Source organism: Pygoscelis adeliae, unplaced genomic scaffold (genome assembly GCF_000699105.1).
Source record: "Pygoscelis adeliae isolate BGI_AS28 unplaced genomic scaffold, ASM69910v1 Scaffold27, whole genome shotgun sequence".
NCBI lineage: Eukaryota > Metazoa > Chordata > Aves > Sphenisciformes > Spheniscidae > Pygoscelis > Pygoscelis adeliae.
In genome coordinates, this window is record NW_008825410.1 from 2,044,866 (window position 1) to 2,065,802 (window position 20,937).

The 20,937-nt window shown below is 36.7% G+C and overlaps 1 protein-coding gene across 1 annotated transcript in view; it reads right to left on the reverse strand.

The window, feature by feature from the left end:
* The window catches only part of CCDC132 (coiled-coil domain containing 132), a 95,135-nt gene that overhangs the window by 5,818 nt on the left and 68,380 nt on the right, over positions 1 to 20,937 (reverse strand). Inside the window, exons 21-25 of the mRNA XM_009330581.1 lie at positions 20,032 to 20,153; positions 16,045 to 16,125; positions 3,716 to 3,864; positions 2,440 to 2,536; positions 2,136 to 2,294 (exon numbers count right to left, since the gene is read on the reverse strand). Of these exons, the coding sequence (XP_009328856.1) occupies positions 2,136 to 2,294; positions 2,440 to 2,536; positions 3,716 to 3,864; positions 16,045 to 16,125; positions 20,032 to 20,153 (608 nt within the window). The remainder of the gene's footprint in view (positions 1 to 2,135; positions 2,295 to 2,439; positions 2,537 to 3,715; positions 3,865 to 16,044; positions 16,126 to 20,031; positions 20,154 to 20,937) is intronic.

Sequence of the window (20,937 nt, forward strand, 5' to 3'; positions counted from 1 at the left end):
CTCTGTGAAACTGACACCTCTGAAAATTAAGCAAGTAGCTAATTCTTCAAATGCTGTTTTCATTGCCTCACTCCCTAAACTCATCTTTAACTTTTTTAAAGTCACTATACAGCCACTGAAGAAAATCCAGTGATGATCTCTTTATCCCTCTAAATACCCACCCCATCAGCTTTCAAAGAGAAGCTCAGAAATATTTTAACCACTTTTCATTCTTCAACTTCTTGCATTAGATAGTTCCCCGGTGCTTTAAAAGGAGCTGAGAGCACCCACTGAAAAGAGTCCACGCCTAACAGCTGAGGAGCAACACTAGATAACAGTTCAGGTTGAGGGAAGGCACCTGTTTCCACCTGAAACATCAATGGCCTGGAGGGATTTGAGCTGTTACTATGAGTGACAAACTAGTCATAACTGAACATAATTACTGCTACAATGATTTTGTGACTTACATAAAGTGAAATAGAAGTCTGCTGCCAGTGACTAACGCCTCTATCGTTTAAAAAAAGTATCAAACAACTTAAATATAAAGCAGACTGATAATGAACTGCTCTGTGTAACAAGCAAAAGCAGTTTGTACTGCAGCCTATTAAGACCATACTTGTCCAACAAAATGCTTTCATTCCAAGGCTGTTAATCTAGGTCATTTTTCCCTCTTTTTTTCCTTCTTTTTTTTCCCATTTTTACCCCCATCAAAAATTCAGTAACTGAAGAAAAACAGAAGGGAATCTCAGTAACCAATTTAACCTAGTATCTGACCAAATAATTGGTGTTTAACACAAATTTTCTGAAAGAGGAATTTGGCAAGAAGAAGCAGGGTACCACAATGTCATGCTTTAACCGGCATACAACTCACTCTTCTGAAGATGAAGATGCCTAACACTCTGTGTTAATGAATTTCTTGAACAATCCTCTTTCCCCAATTTATCTGCTTCCATACATACTATGACTGAGTATAGAATTTTGCATATGTGTGCACATGGCTAAAAGCAGTTGGTTATTACATTAAACATTGTGCTTACATCTGACACTCCTGGAGCCTCAGGGTACACAGCAAATCACTAATTGCTTAGCAGTAATCTAAAAGCTTCTGTAGCAACTATTATTAACTAGATAATGTAGACCCCAGAAATGGTTTTAAATAGTATTAGCCCTGATTGACCTGAAGCAAATTCATCAGCAGTTGGACACTCAGAAAAGGAAAAAGTTCTACTGCAGAGACCAAACGTAAGTACAAACTGATTTCAAAAAGCCATGGCAGCATAAAGAACTGTAAGCACAAAGATTCAGTCAAATTCAGTGCAATGATATATCCTCTATCAGATCCTCCCTTCTTTGCGCTGATTTTTTTTTTAAGCAGAGAACAGCTACAAAGTACAAAGGTGTAATCAAAACTGTTATTCAATACAGATACATAACTTCTTCTGTGATACATACTTCACATATCTTTAAAATAAAATTTTCAGTTTCTCTGTAAGAATTAGTATAATTCTACCACTGCCAGAACTTCCTTCTAAAGACATTTAGAAACGTCATTTAGGCATATATAAAAGGACAAGCGGGGGATTCTCCCAAGAACTGGTTCTGTATGCCGTAAGACACAGCAATTGTATAACCACTTCTACGGAATGCAATTGAGAAGTTGGGTGAATAACTTCCCTTTTACCTTCCTTTTCAAATGCTAACTTCTAAATGTAGCAACTTCAATTAGATAGTGCACGATCATTATTGGTGCTGGTTTGACCTACAGCCCCTACGATACATCTCAAAGACAATAGCTAAAATTAGGCAGAACAGCAAACAGCCTTTGTTAAAAAAACCCCGCTATCTCAGGCCACTGGATTTTCCTCAGTGTTACTCCGTTTACTACACATTTATCTACCATTCAAGACTTAAACATGAAACTCATTAAACTTTTGTGGTCACTTTCACCCACCATGTAGTCAAAAAATCATCATGGAAAACAATCTGCTAGCAGCAAGAATAATGAAAGTTCTGGACAGACTTCCTTATAATAACTTACCATTTGTCAGGATGCTGTATTGCTCTAACCATGCTACTTTAACAATTTTAGTGAAGTATTACAGTAATTTAATGCTTATATATAAACTCTAGCACACTGTTCCCCAGAAAGTATTCACCTTTAAAAGAGCATCTACATATATATTGTGTTGTGACATGATTTCCTTCACATCCCATTTCACATTAGCCATGAGAAGCAGCATTTGTTCATAATCAATGGCTTTAGCAGCAACAATCCAATAAACTGGTTTACGTAGTTCACTGGCAGTTGACACTGTCTGAAACAATATAAATAAAATTTAATTCAGTAAATTTCTGGCTAATAAGAGCAATATATAACTATGGTGTACAAGGATTTGCACCACATTGTACAAGTTTCAAATCTTTTGTTTACAAATCAGATGTGAATTACACAACTCTGACCTGAGAATAGAACTGCTGAAGAAAAGGCTTCTTGGCAGCTGGCATCACCGCATCAAGATGAGGCTGAAGACACTCAAACTGCTCAGCCAGAAATACCCTTTGAAAGCAAAGAAAATTTACTGTGAAGTAAATGCAACATTTGGCATGTGTCTGTACAACTTCTACTCTACAGTTGACATATTTGGCAATAACGATATGTAACCTTGGAAAATTTAGTCCTGAGAAGAACCGTATCAGCTTCATGCCAGCATATCAACAAGTATTCTCAATTCTGACAATTTAAAAATATGATTGCAAACAAGAAAATGCTTGAATAAAGAGACTAAGGCTTGAATATCAACAATTCATATTTCTATTTTACTCAGCACACTGCAAAAGTCTGATCTGAAGTCTAGTAAAGTCAGTGGACGAGTGTCCCATAATTTCCATACTGCAGTCAACATTAATATTAATAAATCCATGTGAGAATTCCAAAATAACATTCTTACTTACTTATATGCTAGTGAATCTTTAAAAGATAGACTATGAGATCAAATTAAATCCATGACAGAATTCCAAAGTAACATTCTTACTTATATACTAGTGAATCTTTAAAAGATAGACTATGAGATCAAATTCGTTCTCAGGGGCAGGATTTGTTAATAACAACATAACAAAAAATACATTTCTAACTAAGCATAAAGGAATGCAAAAGAAAATAAGCTCCTTTGAAAATACATTTTTAAATTTCACTTTAAAATGAACTTCTAATCTTCAAGTGTCATCCTGTGTGGGGGAAAAAAATAATTGCTATCTGACTCTTACTATTATTCTGACCAAATAAAACCCACTTTGTAAGTTTTGCGTTATTTGCTTGTTATAATCTCTTCTTCACAGGTAAACTTCCACCCATTGCAAAAGACATTGCAATCCAAGCCAAACCAATATGAACTAAGCAGTTTTGAGTCTCAGCCATCACCATTTGAGTACTTAATATAAGGTTTAAATGAACCATACAGATTAAATACTCCCATTAGCCTCTTTAAAATTAAAACTTTCTCCCTGTTAGATTTGGCCTTGTACTGTCACAAATTACTGGACCAGCTGCAGTAAAATTTCATTGCTTGTGCTTGCAGGTGGTTAGGCCCCACTACCTTTAATTAAGAAACTACCTCTATCACTCATATTTAAAATCACATTGAGAGGTAGCAAGAAGATTTTGGCTTGTAATCACAATCTCTTAAACAATCCATAGCTTCCAGTGACCACACAATGCAGTGTACAGTAAATAACCTACAATGATTCCGTGGCCACCACTCTCTCTGCCAAACCGTACAGTGAATTGCCAGATGTCAAAACTACGAGATGACTGAGATGTGGGCTTGGCACCTTCTCCTTTCTCTCTTCAGCAGCTGTGAGAGTTCCCGTGGGATCAGCAGAAACCTCCTAAAACACAGAATTAACAACTGAAAAACCACAAAACCAGCAAGAATGGCTCCAGCTGAGCAGTTTCAGATGACAGTTAAGATGAAGGAATGTTTCTAATTCTAAGGTGTAATCTAAATCAAGCCTGAATCAAAAGACAACCATAGAGTTTTCTATTTGAACAGTGTGGCATTCAAACAGGTGAAAAAAAAGCACATCAGGTAGATCAACGTCTATCTCAGGGGAAAAAAAGAAAGGCAGAGAACAAACTTCTTACTGCACCTTAATGCCCATACAGGCTTTAGCCCAACTGCTTACTGAGAGACTGACTTCTCACCCTTGGAGTATCTTCAATCTGACAGCAACCAAATAAGGAGACAAATCAAAGGAATATTACTTATGCATGGGCTTTCCTGCTTATGTGAGCTGTGGCTAACTTAGGTAAAATACAAATGATGTTTTTAAACAAGTTATCATTCCATGAAAACTTCTATCCTGCAGACATCTCGATTGTAGAAAGCAAGGAAATATTCACAGCACAGGGAAAGAATCTGTAATAAGAAACAGGTTACACCAGTGCCCTGTTGCAAAATTAAAAACAAAAAACCAGAAAAAAACAGAAAAAAAACCCAGAAAAGGACAACAAATGACAACAAAGGACAAAAACAAAAAGAGGGAAAAATCCCACCTCTATATTTGAGGCATGTAAGTACAAGTTGCAGCTAGAAGAGGAGTCACAGAAGGAAGAAATTCCCAGAGCTATCATATTGGTCTAAGTAGGGATATAAATGGACATCCTCTGAAGCTTAGCTATTTGCCAAAACCATATCAGGACATGCAAACATAAACGTAGTTCTGGCTTTAGATTAATTACTCATACCATGCTTACACACAGGCTAAAAAAATATGAGAAATGCTATAAAGCAAAGGTGATATAGAACCCAGAACAGGTAAAAAAAGGTAGGCAATGATATGGCACTGATTTCTTAAGTAAGAGCCTTCCATGACCCTAGGATAGAAATTCTGTGGCCAGACAGGTGCTACAACAAATCAGCCTGTTTGTATGGAATGAAAATAAATTTGAGCAATTACACAGTGACAAAGTAGTGGTAAAAATAATTTCTTCAAAAGCAAGATCAGATGCACAACATGTCTGCTGTAAAGCAACATATGAACACACAACCAATATGACAACAATAATGTTTAAACATGAAATTTATGGTTGGTCTCAAAAAACAAATCAGCATAATTCTCAGATTGCTGTTAAACTGGACAAAAATGAAGGCAACAACATGATAATAAATAAAGCAGCTTTGCAGTTTGGTGTGGGTTTTTTTTCCCCAACTGGAGATAGAAATAAATTGAGACAAAATTGCAGTGAGGTAACTAAAGAATCAGGAGCAGGAGGAAGAAAAATAGACTCAAGCTGACCACAACAGTCACCAGGAGTTTCTTCCAGGCTTTGCAGCAGAGAACAACTGTGAGGAATGACACGAAATAGAATAATGTGCATTTGCTATGCACTTGTTTTTCAGACAGTTTTGCCTGAGAATTAAAGGAGAGCAGTGAGCACTAGAAACACTGATGGAACTAAGTGGTGGTCTAACTCATTCTAAATATCACGATTGAGATAAGAAGAATATACATTGTAGATCTTGAAAAGCCAAGAGAAAAGGTACTGCACAGATAGAAGGTGAAAAAGGGAAAAACAACAGGGAGGTTATCCTGGTAGGAAAATATCTGACAGACCCATTGTGGTTACGCTGCAGCAGTTCAAGGCAGGATAGGTGAAAATTGATTATGTCAAAATGCGTAAGGACTTGGTGAGAATTTAAGTGATACAGAATGAGCAGAAAGATCAAAACTTTGTTGCTATAGACAAAGCAGCACCAGAATGTGTTTACTGCTTGGATGAAAGCCAAGCCAAAAGTGACATTAAGAATCTAAGACAACTGCGAATATAATAGCGTCCAAGCTGTTAAAAACAGTTTGAGGTGTGGAGGGACAAAAAGATCACAAGTTCCACTTTAACCATCTCAGATTTTAGTTGACAGTTGCCTCCTGTGATGTGACAGCCCAAGGCAACAAGGAAATGGATTTGCTAACACAGAAAGGCTCTTTCAGTTCTGTGTCTCCTGAAGATGTCAAACACAAACATAAATACGGGCTGCAGCGGATGGAACAAAGTGCAGACCAGGAAAGTGGAGTTCTCACTATCAGACTTCTAAAAAAAATTTTGTAATAGGTTACAGAAGCAGAAAGCAGACAAAGCAGGGAGCCTTGAAGGATCCCCACAGAAATTCCAACATTAAAAACAAAAACTGCTGACTGAGCAATACCATCAACACATCATTTGTAGCGCTAAAAGATCTCACAGAAATAGGTCAATGAGCAGAAGATAAAACTTTTAAAAGAAGCTTATGGTAAATGCTATCAGATACAGTTGCACCGACCATGGGAACGATTATAAAGGCTAGCCACATCACTATGTTATCAGAAAAATGAATTTTCTTTGCTCTGATCTGTGTTGACATTCAGCCAGATAAATTTGCAATTAAACTGGCCAGACATTTCACAATACTGTGAAGTTTGCATTCTGCTGAGTCTATCAGAATGGATAAGCAAGCCAAAAGGCCCGGATATTTGCTGAAACTCATGTAACATCTTTCAGGCAGCTCTGAAGATACCTACCTAGCACATCCACAAGTATAGCGCACACAGGCAGTAACATCTAATCATCTAGGCATAATGGTCAGTTCTTTAAAAATATTAACTGAGCCAAAGACACCATTGATTAACTATCAAAATCCATTCTTTTTCTGCCTTCTCTTTTTCTTTTTCACTTCACGTTATTCTCAAAAAAAACAAAGCAAAACAAAAAAATGAGAAGCTTTGAGATGTTTACACGCAGCCACCAACCAATTCTCTATTCTTAGGAGAGACAGTGAGCCACAGAGCTAGGGGAAGAGTATCACTGGTAAAGATTTAAGCATCTTTGTTTCTTTCAAAGACTAATTACAAATTATGTAAAAAACAAATATTATAAAGACTTAATTTCGTATTTATCGCACTTCAGAGTTGCCTGTCTCTTCAGTATTGAGATACATTTTAACCAACTTTTTTTCTACCTGCCTGCTTCCCATGAAAGTAAATATCTTGTGAACCTTTTAAATGCTGAAATTGTGTTGCACCTGAAGACACAAAATGTACATGAGACAACTGGCTAAATCAAAGACATGCTTGGGTTCAACCAGGGAGTCAAACTCTGGTTCAAATATACTGGCCAAACACAGTATGAGCGTTTCATTCTCCTGACTTGTTCTAAAAAGCAGGCATTGCACAAGCATGCTGATAGCAAAAAGGAAGCCCAAGGAAACAGCCGGTGTGCCAATCCCCAAGAAAAGCACAAGATCATTCTGAAAGGGTTTCAGTAATACATGTGTTTTTTCTTCCAGCCTTTATTAACAGAAGTGACCAAATGATTGAAAGCAGCAATAAAGGGGCAAAACGTTCAGTCTGGAACAGGAAAAAAGGCTACAGGCTATTTAAAGAAATCAGATGTTTTGCACTGAACTGTACTTGTTAAAGTTAACCCTTCCAGTAATTTAAGAAAATCTGCAAGACAATCTCTGTTCTCAGAGATTCCCTTTGAGTAGCCATGGTGGAAAACAGGTAAAGTCCTATAAAACTGAAAGTGGGCAAAATGATGCCAATCTCAAGAGGAAAAGGAGGAAGAGGAGGCGCTGGCGGCGAAGAGTAGAAGCCAAGAAATTAAATAGCAGCCAGCTCAACTTTAATTTCAAGAAATGGCAAGTTACACTGAGAACATATTGTAGCACCCAGAATCAAGCATGCAGACAGCAATAGCAAAGCGGAACAAACTTGCTTAGCTTTTCTCTGCGTCAGAGTGGCAGGTCTTGCTGATAGAGCAGAACTGTGATATATCTAAGACATATTACAGCCCACATAACATCCTTGTAAGCGAACTGGGCAAAATACAGATTTGATAAAATAATTTCAAGGTACGTGGAACTGATGCAAACTACAAGATACTTCTCTTCTTCCTTGCCAAAGAGGAAAAAAAACCCACAGTGATCTCACAATTTCCAGTCTTAAAAAAAAAAAAAAAAAAAAGCACCAAACTTATCTGAACATTAACCAAATCAACTGTAGCAGGTACAGCAGTACAGGTTAACCAGCATTCCTTGCAGACACCTTACAACAGGTCTTATCTATTCAGTTTTCTCTAGTCTTAGTCTAACTCCCTCATACTGTCATAGGAAAAGAATTGCGTTTTCTAATGCTACACGATTGGCATACACAACTAGCAATTATTTATAAAAGCTGTTTTGCTATAAAGGCCTGAAAATATCAGGATACAGAAGTGTTAAAGCAGGCTTATGACTGCTTTACCTGTTTAAAGGTTGCTAATAACAGTATTATGAGCTATGATGTGTGATTTGGGAAGTATCTTTATGCGATATCTATCTTTGAATTAAATTTCATCTGGAACGCATTTTTAAAACAGAAAGGCATGTATTAGCAAAAACCAGGTATCAAATAAGCATGAGCATGATATTGTTTGATTAACTGTTAGGCACTTTAATTAATTAGCATTAATTTAATTTAGCATTTAATTGTTTACTCCCAAGAAGAAATTCTTTAATGAAAAGGAAGAAAGAAAAAAAAAAAAAATCTATCTGTGTAAGTTACAAGCCTTTCCTTCAATCTCTTCCTCCAAAAAACGTCTTCCGTAACAACAGAACATTTTCATTTCAATAGTTTGGCTGAACCCAGTGGCAAACCTCTTTTAAGCCTTCCATCTTAGTGGGAAGAAAATAAACTAATTACCTAAATCAGAAGTATAAACCACCTAAGCTCATTATCTAAGTGAAAAGTTTGACATGCAATTTGCAAGAGAGACATTTTTAAGGGGCCTGATCTCAACATGAGCTCAGAAGCATGTATTTACTTCAGTTATCCAACAGAACTTATGACCAAAATAACTGATCATCTGCCATTTATGGTGGAGATAGTTGACAGTTGATCATAATCATCCACTTTCACTAACTTCAAACAAAAAACAGTAAACCCCACAACTTGTCTGCAGCACACAAAGTTCTGCAGATCACACAAATAACCAATAATCTTTCAAAACTGAGCTTCTCCTGACCTAATACTTTTTGCATTAGACTTCAGCTTTAGAATTGTTTTGATTTAATATACATACACAATAGGCACAATTTTAATTTTGATTCTGCTATGAGCAAATGGCAATACCTCTAAATGCTACTGAAGGAAGCATTTTCCTGATCTTAAAGGAACAAGCGGTGTTTCAAAGGCATGGAAAAAATCAGACTCTCTGAAAAGGTTCTGGCAGTTGAACAGTGTACAGCAGCTCTGACGTACTGACACTGTTACCAAGAACTTGATGTGCACTGATGGAGAAGGAAAAGCAGACTGACCCCGGATGTTCACCTAAGACAGGATAGCTCTATCATCTCTGTTTATGAAACTGTAATTGATAGTTTCTGTAATATGACAAGTATAGAGTACAAGAAAATAAACACTGATCAAAGAAAGCATAACCTCTTACTGTATTCAAAAGCTGTCTGAAAATAGCTTAACTAACTCCAAGTAATTACTTAATATACAAGAATTTTTTATTAGAAGAAATGTACTGAAAGCAACAAGTCAGGTTTTTTCCCTCCCCCTTAAACTTACACATCCCTAATAGTTCTTGAAACTTGATGCTGAAAATGACAGTTGAAGTCAATTGTGAAAGCACATAGCATTCAAGGGTAATGGTGCTTTTTGAATATGATGTAAATGTGTTAAGGTTTAAAAAGGGTACTTTTCAATACTCCTACTACGTTTTAAGTTGAAAGATTAGTATTTTCTTGCTGAGGGGCACAAAGCTTACAAAACCGGTAATCTTGACTCAGACCTTAGGAAACTAAATCAAATGTAAACAATGTAAGTTACTACAATGATCACCACTCAACACACTTTAGGAGAGCAGGTCATTAAAAATCAAACAACAAACCGTCTTGAGAAACCATGCTATTAATTTTCTGTTTATTTACAATCCTTTGCAGGCAAGTGATACCTTTACAGCACTATGAAGTGCCATGCAAGGGATCCCCAAGCTTGCCAACACTTGGAATGCACGCACTACGCACTGGTCCCAGAGCTGAGCTGATCAGCATTGCCTTGCGGTAGGCATGAGGTTTCTTATTTCAAGAGTGTGGATCCTCCGTGCTCTTTGTCAGAAAACAAGCATGTCCCAAAACTCAGCTGGGTCAGTCCCACTGAGTTCAGTAACAGACTTCAATAAAATTTGTGTAGAAACTTCTGGGATCTTTGCATTTCATTTAATTCTTAGTGTTCGAAGTTGAATAGCAGACTTTTTGCATAAATATTACCAAAAGTTAGCAAGTTTATTTATTATCTTGTCTAACCTAATGCAACAAGGCCTCTATCAGGAATCACTGTGTGCTGATAGACAACTGGGAAAATGAGTCATTAACTATGCTTTAAAAAGTAAGTATCAATTAAACCTCCGCAGAAAAGCATGCCCACTGCCACACCCTTGGGAACCTGAACCACTACCTTACAAAAACATCCAAGCCAATCTGGTCCAGTCGCACACATTTTTACTGCAGCATTTTTCTTATCCAACTAAAGATTTTCAGGAGGAGCTGCTGCTGGTTCCCAGGTGTTCAGCTGTGACTCTGCAGACACCTGTACTCCTCTGAGACTAGGAATAAGCCCAAGTTTTGGGTGCCCAGCAAGAAGAGTCTGCAGTGGCTAAAATAAGATGGCTCAGTGACTGTCCCAAAGAGAGACAAAGCAATTGCCAAAACCCAGGAAATTTATTCAAAGAAATAAGCTTGAAAACGTCAGTAAATCATTCCAGACTACTTGGGTAATAAAAAAAAAAAAAAAAAAAAAAAAAGTTGTATGAAGAGCACTAAATGAATAATGTGAGGAAGCAGAACAGCTGCAGAAGTCCTAGCATATTTTCAAAGTGCTTGTCCTGTCAGGACTTTCTTTTGTATACAAAGAGTTCTCTTCCCTTGACAAGCAATTCACACAACACCTTAAACATTGTCATTATGTATGTTGTAGAAATCTTTTCAAAGAGAGGAAGAAAAAAACCCACAAATTGTCTTTTCTTTTTTCTTTGAAGGAGCAGGGGACCAAGCAAGGATTGTAAAAGTTGCAGAAATTATCTTTGGCCAAACAAAACCTCACCAAGAATCACAGCTCACAGCTACCGTTTCAGTGAGGAGCTTAGCTATGTCTTTTAGGAGCAGCATCCTGTGCTAGGGACTGCCATGTCAAGTAACAAAAGCCACAGCCTAGCCTCTCCAGAGCTTGCCTTTGGTATGCCAAACCAGGACATAACAGGGTACATGTCCACACTAAGTAATGCAGGACTGTGCTGTGACATTTTAAGTAAAACTGAATTGTTTCCAGAACTGGGACTAGAGTAACTGAACTGTACCGTTCCACAGCATCAAAGGGTCAAAGCCAAAATGGGTTGGAAAGCCAGGCATGAAGAAAAAAAATCATTCCTCCCATCATTCCTTATCTTATTTGTACAGCCGAAAAATCTACATTTTCCATCTCTGCACCATCAATCTCTAACCTACTGCCTCTGCTAAAAGAGACATACTTTATGGGGAAAGAGCCCAAAAGCTAAAATAAAGCCAGAATCTATAATACATTAACCAATATTTCTTTATACCAGTGATTCCTTCCACCTACTCTTCTATACGTTGCATTGCAATGCTTATATACCTTACCGCAGTGATTTATTTTCTCCTGCTGTAAGGCACAGTAACAATAACAAACTTCATTCTAATCTCAGTTTTACTTGAGCAAGTCAGTTTGCAATGAAATATTTATGAGTATTCCATGGTTATTTGCCCCCAAAATCTCACTTTTGGAAGCAGCGGTATCACTCAAAGCAGCTATTTGCATACACAGGACATTCATAAACAACATCTAGGCAATGATAGTACCGTGACTAAGTTACATGTTGTGAAGATAAGGAAGCTGCTTAGAGACAGACAAAGCAAGGAATCAGACGTAGAAATTTCCCTTCCGAATCACCAATTTTCACAGATCACATCAATCTGATTGATGCCTTGTACCTACCTGGGGGCTTACTGGCCTCAGTGGACTAATATGAACAACATTACTGTTGCAAAAACACATTCCTGTTAGAAATGACAAACACAAGGACCGAACGTGTGTAGGTATCTCTACATATCCCACTCAGGGGAACTGTCAGTGAGGAGACCTAGGCAGCTCAGAAGTAGACACTTGTTTTGATGTCTTTGGCCTAATCAAAATCACACCTTAGCATTACAAGTGAGACTGAAACAACAGCACTTCTTCCTCCCCTTTTCACTCTTCTCTTTCTGTATTTTCCTTTCAATACATCCTGCTGGTATGAATGAAACACAGCTTGTGGAGTGCTGTTTCTGGAGGATCCAAATTATTAGCTCTGAAGCTGCTGCATAGCAGAAATCTGTACTGAAGCTATTTTGTACTAGCTGTGGAAAGGCCTGAATATGAGGTTCAGATACACATATGAAGTTCAGTACAACGTAGCCAAACAGATTTTCGAAAGTCATATTGTTCTCTTACCTCTCAGAAATGAAACTGCTCCCTAATCTACTTTAAAACAAATACTCAAAGTGCTTGTATTTTTTATACTTTTGAGTTAGCCTACAAGTATTTCCTTAAGGGAAAGACAAGGGCTTAGGCAGAGAAAACTGGTTACTCAATCACTGTAAGCTCCCAGCACACATAACTTACTATAAGAAAGCAAATAAAGACAGTTTTGCTAATCGGTAGGCCCCTTTTATTTATTTTTTAACTAAACCTATTTCATTTATATATCAAAAGAAATTTCAGACCATACTTAAACCAGTATCAATATTAGCAGTGCAGAGATTAACAAAAGCCATAGCTGGACAAAACCTCATTATTGGTATATTTATAACAGTTTTAAATAGGAAGCATATTTAAAGCAGTAGCGCCTAAAGAACATGCTTGCTCAATCTTGTAGAGTTAAGCCCCTTCATCATCATCATAAAGTCCCTTCATCATTGTCATTTTGATTACATCATACAAAACGTCCAAATAAAAAAAACCATCCAAATTACAAACTTGTTTTTGTATCATAAGTACAAGGAGGAGGGGCACTTATACTTCCAACCGAAGTGGTGAGGTTTGGTGGTTATTGTTTGGGGGTTTTTTTGTTTACTATAATTTTTATTATTATATCAGTGTAGGAGCAGCATACAGACATTGAATAATATGTATCACAGCTGAGGTGTCACATTATTGCCCTGTGGTGAAGTTAACACAACTGAACACGTGTTCGTATCTCAGCTATTTCCCGTTCACAGTCTAAAACATTAATCTAAACTGTAGGTGGACTTGCCGCAGTTTATAAAGTACAGTTGGCTTTGCTATGACGTGTTTATTTGCTACGAACACAGGAGAAGTGATTCAGCTATAGTTGAATACTGCTTAGAGGGGACAAGGACCCTCCAGCAGAAGCAGGGGGTATGCGATGCATGAGGAGGGATGCAGGGAAGAGGAGAGGAAGCGCTTTAAATTGCTGCAGCCTTTTTGCTCAGTGGCCGTGAGTCAGAAACACAACTCTGTCTCCCAGTGGTCCAACTGGAAACCAGGACAGTACTTCTTTCTCAGGTATGGTGAGTATACTGTAAGTACAGCGTATATTAAAAGGACACACACTTCTTGCATTGTAATAATAGGGAAGTATGAATTTAGAATAGAGCAGCTCCATAAGGTCCTATTGGGAATGCCTCCAATAGACCCCCATACTCTTCGTACAGAAGATGCTACAAAGATGCGAGAAAGAGCAGCTTGGCTTTACTTTGCCGGAAGTGGAAGCCCCCTTCCACTTTGCTTTTTCCTTCACAAAGGAAGCTTAAAAGCTTAAAATTCAGCTGAATAGTAAAGTAGTATGCTAAAAGGTATCCGATGTAAATTAGACAGCACTAATTCAGTCCCAAACAGGAACTACAGAGAGTCTACAAAAAGCTGGAGGAGATGGTCTCTAAACCCTCCAATTCCTCTTTCTCCTGACAATAAATATAGAATAAATAGGCCGTCATCCACTTGGTATTTCAAAAAAGGAATGGACAAAGTCCAAAAGGAAAGCTAGGAATGACCCAGGCTAAATTACTAAAGAGTCTTGACATAGATCATAGAGCTCAACCTTCAAAGGCACTGACAGATTAGAGGAACTATTCTGATCTACATGCAATTCTGGCAGAGCCTTAGTCACAGATTCACAACTATCAGATTCAGACTATCTTTATGAAAATAAAATATTGAAAGACGCTGCCATCAGGAACTGAAATGTGACAGAAATGATAGTCCTTAATAAAGTCACCATGACTAGAAGACAATGCAAAAAACCAAAATTCCCAACAGGCCATAAGACTGAACCCCACAACACAAACGTGAATATTTTCAGAAAGCAATGTACCATAATCTAAGATGAGAGAGGAGAATTTTGAGAGCAGTCCAGAACAGTCCATACAATCACAAGAAATACCCATTTTATGACACAGTAGAGGTTAACCTCAACTTTCATAAACCCTTAAAAATAAGCAAACAATAAAAATATCCAGAAGACTTTCTTCCTCATGAATCAAAAGGTGAAAAACTTCCATTTATAGCATAAGACCAGCATAAGTTCGTAAGATATTAGTAAACTTCATGGAATGCCTTTAAGTTAATAGTAGTTAGCTAAGATTTCTTCCTCCTTTCAAATCTTACCTGGAACATAGCTATTAATTTCAATCGACACTAACATTATCTGTTAACAGCATTGTTAAATGACTGAGGAAGAAAAAGAAGTCCTGTTATTTTTCCAATTTACTCCTAGAAATGATTTTTTAAAAATTATTTTGACTGATAAAAAAAATTCAAGACTGTAAAGCACTGTCAGGAACTGTGACTACAGAGTAAGTTTAAAAAATTAATTCCGTAACTTGCCATTCTTCCATAATCTTTAACTGATTCGTTTGCAAGATCTTCCTAGAATCAATTTTTTTTCCTGAATACACTGCCTTTGAGATGAATATCAACATGACTAGCCTTTTTCTGTTTTATAGAGGCCTGGGGTTATTAGTTAACTTATGCTCCCCTCTACTGACTCTATAAGAAAGGGCGCCAAAACCCTTGAAGAAGTTTCTATGTAAGAATAGTTTAGGATTCAATATAATACTTCAAGGAATTGAAAAGGCATAAAGTACAATTCTGTGGAGTGCCTAATTCTTGTGAAAGCTAGAGTAGAGCATCTGTCTTCTACTTCTTTCTAAGGCAGAAGCCTTAGAAAATAAATCCTTCCTGTAGCATCCATGGTATTAATTACTATACAAGCCGTTTATGATACTCTTAGGAAATTTCTTCATAATGTTTCAAGGGTTTTATACTTAGGTGGAAATAAAGAATTACAAATTTCCATGTTTGCATAGTTCTTAGCAATATTTCTTTACAAACTCTGCTGCTTGGTTGAATCCACAACATCTACCTGAAGTCTCCTGTTTACCCTTTGTAATGTGATGTGAAGGACAGTTATCTACTACCAGTGTGACACAAGCACCATATTTACTTTTCACATTTTGAAAATAACTCATGAAGTGGTCAATGGGATATAATCTATAAAATATGTCAAGGAAAGTTCCCCACAACTCAGAAATGACTTAACGAAGGACTTGTGTACTACTTCTATTAACTTGTAAGGTGACTGACCTTCAGGATGGCTTACTGTTCTGCTATTCTTTTACTGAAGAAAAATGAGTCATCTATTGTGTTGTTTTGCTTTTGTTTTTTTAATAAAACGTCTCATTTAATAAGGATAATACTGGAATGTCTCTCTTTATTACATGAACCATAATACATTATAAGATTTCAATATGCTATTGTGTTGTTACATCTAGCAAAAGCTGTTAAACTAGTTTTGTTGTATATCAGAAACAAGTGATTTTGTACAATAATGATATCTACATCATGATACGCCATGAAACTAAGCCTTTGTCATTACAGACACTGAATATGAAGAGAGATAAAAATTAGAAAGCCACGATTTCCTACACAGACCTCTATTCCACTGAGCATTAACAAAATCCAGGTACTTACCAGATCAATCAGACTCTCCTGGATTCTGTTCAGTGTGGTGCGTAATCTGCTGCTACTGAGGCCCAGTCCTGTTGATTCAAACTGGAAGAAATACATTCTATTTAAGTTGGGAAAGGAAAACCCCATTGGTTCAAACTTTACAGTGATACAGCAAAACTTCGGTTTGTAAACACGAGCTACAATTTACTTACAATAAAGTTTTAGCCCATAATCGCAACCATACAAAACGAAAAGAAAATCAACAGAGGTCACAGCATTCAACACTGCACTGGTGTGAAGAATGACCTGAGTACCTTTCATGAAGATGACAGCTCACCATTCATACCAATAAATAACCAGTACACTTTACTGTTATAATACTGTATTTGGGTGCAGGACTCTAGATTTTCTCATTTGGGCGATGAGCCCAGAACGGTGCACCACGATGCCCCCACTGAGACTTGCATGCACACTACACCCAAGCCAAACGGTCTTGACTTCTCTCTCAAGCTATAAAATTTCTTGTAATTCCTTATTAAATAGCTAACTTGCATATGTAAAATTATACCCATCGATCTTTATAAAACAGCCATTATTACTTAACGCTGATAAAGATCTACCTGAAAAATGTGCCATCTTCATGTTCACGGCTCAGAAGTATTATGAGGCAGATGTTCAGCTGGGATAAATCAATATAGCTACACTGATTTCCTGGTAAATGCAATGAATTATACCAGCTGAGGGTCTGATTTGACATGCGTAATTAATGTAGCTACTTATCTTCTACTTCCAATTAAAAAACCAAAGAACAAACTAACACAACAAAGGAAGTGGAAATGGGACAGCTAAGAAACAGACATTTACATCAAGAATCTGGAAGTATTTGAATACAGTTCTGGTATGTGATTCACACCAAAAGGCAATTTACTGAACAATATTTAGAGCACTGTAGTACACTGTATTATTAGACTTCCTTTCAATGAACTAAATCAGGGAAGGAAGTGTTCAAGTTCATGTCATCCCATCTGCTCCTTTTAAATACAAAAAAGTATAATTAAAGTCCCCATTTACTGCATCTAATGTTTCTGACTTAAGATGACCATCTGCCCCAATCCTTCTATATATTCAATGAAAATTTACATCTGAGCTGAATTCCCACTGGAAGTACCCTCTGTTGAAACCTAGAACCTGATCTAGGAGACATAAATCACTATTCTACTGTCCACATTTGATAAAAAGAAGTGTTCACACCTTTGTTTTTCCACAGGTGAAGTAAGCTTTTTTACAAAAATAACTTGTATTTTTCTTCACATTTTTACCGTAGAAATATCAGTTCTGAACTGCCTTTGATTTTGCAGGTACATGGGTGAAAAAGAAAACAACTTTTTTCCCCTTTAAGAAACACACCCTTAATTCTCTTTTTTTCCTCCTTAACATCATATAGTAGTTTTTCAAGACATGGCCATAAGGACTGCAAATTCAAGACTGGCTGTTCTCCCTGTTAAGGTAAGAACAAACAGAAAAAATACCCTGCTTAAAGGAAAAAAAAATATATATTAAAAAATGTATTTGCAAGTTTCAGCCATTAAATTTCATTTTAAGAAATTTGCACGTGCACCATCAAAACTACATGTCACACAATCTGCCACTAATTCTTTGTCTTTCTGCTTTGCAACTACTAACTTTCAATAGCTATCAGTAACTTTCACTTACTTATTTTATAATGATATATTTCTTTCTAAAAAAAATGCAATTTCACATTTGAAACATATCTGAATGAAAAGGAATGTAAAACCAAACAAATTTCCACAAATCATTACATATCAAGAACTCCAGATTTATCAGGCACCAGTTACAGCCTGAAGTCAGAATTGCGCATCCATATGTATGAGGGGGGAAAAAACATAACAAACAAACAAACAAAACCCAAACAGATTGTTGCTCAGCATTTTTCCACACGGACAGAACCTCATGACTTCACAGAGAACATGTCACTCATCAGTATAACTGCTTTGCTTCATGGAAGTTTTTGCTATGGCTATATGCGAATTGGTAGATATTTATATTTCAATTCCACAAATTGATGACCTAGTAAGGCTAGTAAGCAGAGCATTAGACAATTTACAGAATAATTTTACTCACTGCCAATTCTACATAACCTCTTATAGTTTAAAAAAAAAAAAAAAATTGTTTTCCATAAGAATGGCCATTGGTTTACAAATTATTATGTCTTCTCAAAAAAAAAATAATCAAAACTCACCTCGAATTTATTCTGCTAAGACTAGTCTTTGGGATGTTCATGAATGTCTTACACTTTAGTGAGTAGATATTAAAAATGGGCAACCCCTTTTAATTTCATGTTAGGTTGCTCCGTAATTTGAGATAAGGAGGAAAGGCAGCCTTAAATTGCATCCCACAAGTTAAAAAGGTTTTGAAAGAGCAAAATGGTGTGCAACTCTTGGCAGTGAAGAAAGCCAAATACTGACTACACAGGATAATCATTCTAAAGAGGTCTGGAAAGAGCAATGACTTAGCATCGTGACCGGACATAGAACTCAACATGTATATTTTAAATCTTTGGTTTTCACTGAACTGGCAATGAACTCTGTACAATTAATCACACTCCTTATGTGTGTACTAACTCATACATACAACATAAGCACAATATTCACAAAGTACGCTGGTAATATAACTTCCTTAAGAATCCCATCTGATGCTATTTTGTAAATAAAAATAAAACAGGAACACTCTCAGTGGTCTAAATCACATACCGTCACCCATCTCTACTTTCTAAAGGTTTATAAAAACTATGGGGAGTGAGAACATTTAAGCAGCATTACAAGAGGGTTTATTACATTCATAGACCCTTTGTAAGCATTATGTTATGTTTCCCATGGAAAATCATCTGTCAAAACAAAAATTAGGCACGCTACAAAAACATCACAATTTTACCACCCATCTGCTATAATGTTTACCTGCCTAGCACTGTGCTGTTCTCTGTTAGAAGTAGAGAGTGAGGAACTCAGTATCAGCTTTAAAAACACAAAACGGGAGATGCAAAAAAATAAAAATAAATGCAACACAATGTGAATACCAGAGCAGCTGACTAAGCCAATGGAAATCAATTATCTTAAAAAACAAACCAAACAAACAAACAAAACAAAAAACCCCACCCATCTTCTAGACACAAACAAATTGCAAATACATTTGTCCTGCCAAAGAGAACAGCTCAAAATCATTTAGAACCATATGTTGAGTCTGAAAATCCATTATAATTTGCCAATAGATGATGAATTTGGAACCCCATGATATTATTACTTGTGGAGTAATTTAGGGGCCAAGAGAGGAGAAAATTGTTTTTACACGCAGCTTTTCATAAGTGCTTTAAGACAATTCTGTTGAAAGTTGATCTATGTTTTGTACAGACATTGCCAACAAGCATTTATTTCAACTACAAGATCACTCAAAAAAACCCTGTTTTCATTAATGCAATTAGTTTGACAGAAGAATACTAGATCTGAAAAAGCGTATTTCAAACCTCTTAAATCTGAGTTACTACTTAACTTTCATGGCCCCCTTCTCCTCTTCCTTTTGCTATTCTTACCTAGGTTAGAGAAATACATATAGGAAAATTAAATCAACTCATACTCTCTATGCTCTAAACCACCACTCTCCTTCTGCAGACTGCTCCTTTGCTCCCCGCTTTCTGCCACTACTTTTAGGTATTTCATGTTGTCTTTCCTCCCTTTCAAATACTGCTGGAAAAAAAGTACAGAATCTATTCAAAACATAATAGGATTCATGTCCCAGTGGTAATGATGCTCCCAGTGCTTATTTCCCCTATTGCTGATTTAATCAGCCTTTTCTTACTCCTGCATTCAAATCCATTCTGTTACCAGTAATTTTTCTGGTGATCACATATTAGGTAGTATTTTAAGTAGCAATCTCCTCTGTATTCTCATTCTGCATGTACAGTGACACTTGGAAATGAATAATGTTTCTACCTACCGTGTCATTTCGGCCAAAAAACGTATAGACTGCATACAGATAGTAATCGAAGAGCTGGGACATGAAGTGGATCACATCAAATGCAATTGGCTTCAGAATATTCATCATCTGCATGTATTTCCCTTAAAAATCAAATACAAAAGATCAGTTTCCTCAGCATAAGTGCTACAAAGGCAGCGCTGAGTTTGACAAACTCAAAACCAGCTTTACAAAGTTTATTATTTAGCCCTGAATACTGATTAAGAACAACTTAGCAATATTTTAGAGATTGGGATGTTTAAAAACAAAGCTAAATATGATGACTAAGATACCACGAATGCCTCAGGACTTCTCCAAATGTGGCTATTAATCCATATCAAAATGTCTTGAACCATTCTTGGCCTTCCGGTACCAAATTCAAAATATACAACTTTCTGGATCCTCTACAAGTTTCAGCTTCATTTAGCCAAAAAATAATAATCCCCTGAAGTAGCCTCTAGCAAATGATATATAGAGCCACTGAAGATTATATGCATTAGTGTGTGCTTATACATGCTCATATGGATATTTTTCAAGCAATAGAAAAGCACAGTATAAAAATCATATGCCCAAGATTGGATTTCATCCAACAACTCCAGGAATTATGAGTTTCACATCAGCAACATAGCATTTCCTGCTCTCCTACCCTTTTATCCTTGGGTAAGAAACCCAAATAGTTTTAAGATGTATGTTTGAAATGTTTCTAGAGGGATAGACTGTCAGAAAAGGAGGATACCAGGACCCTGGCACATCCAGGGAGAAGAATAATTCCTTCTCTTCCTTCCTGTCCTCTGCTGTTGCGCATCTGACTTGGGAAAATAAAAATTTAAAAAATTTAAAAAAACCTCAGGACCTTCATCTATATATTAGCTGAGTCAAACTGATCAT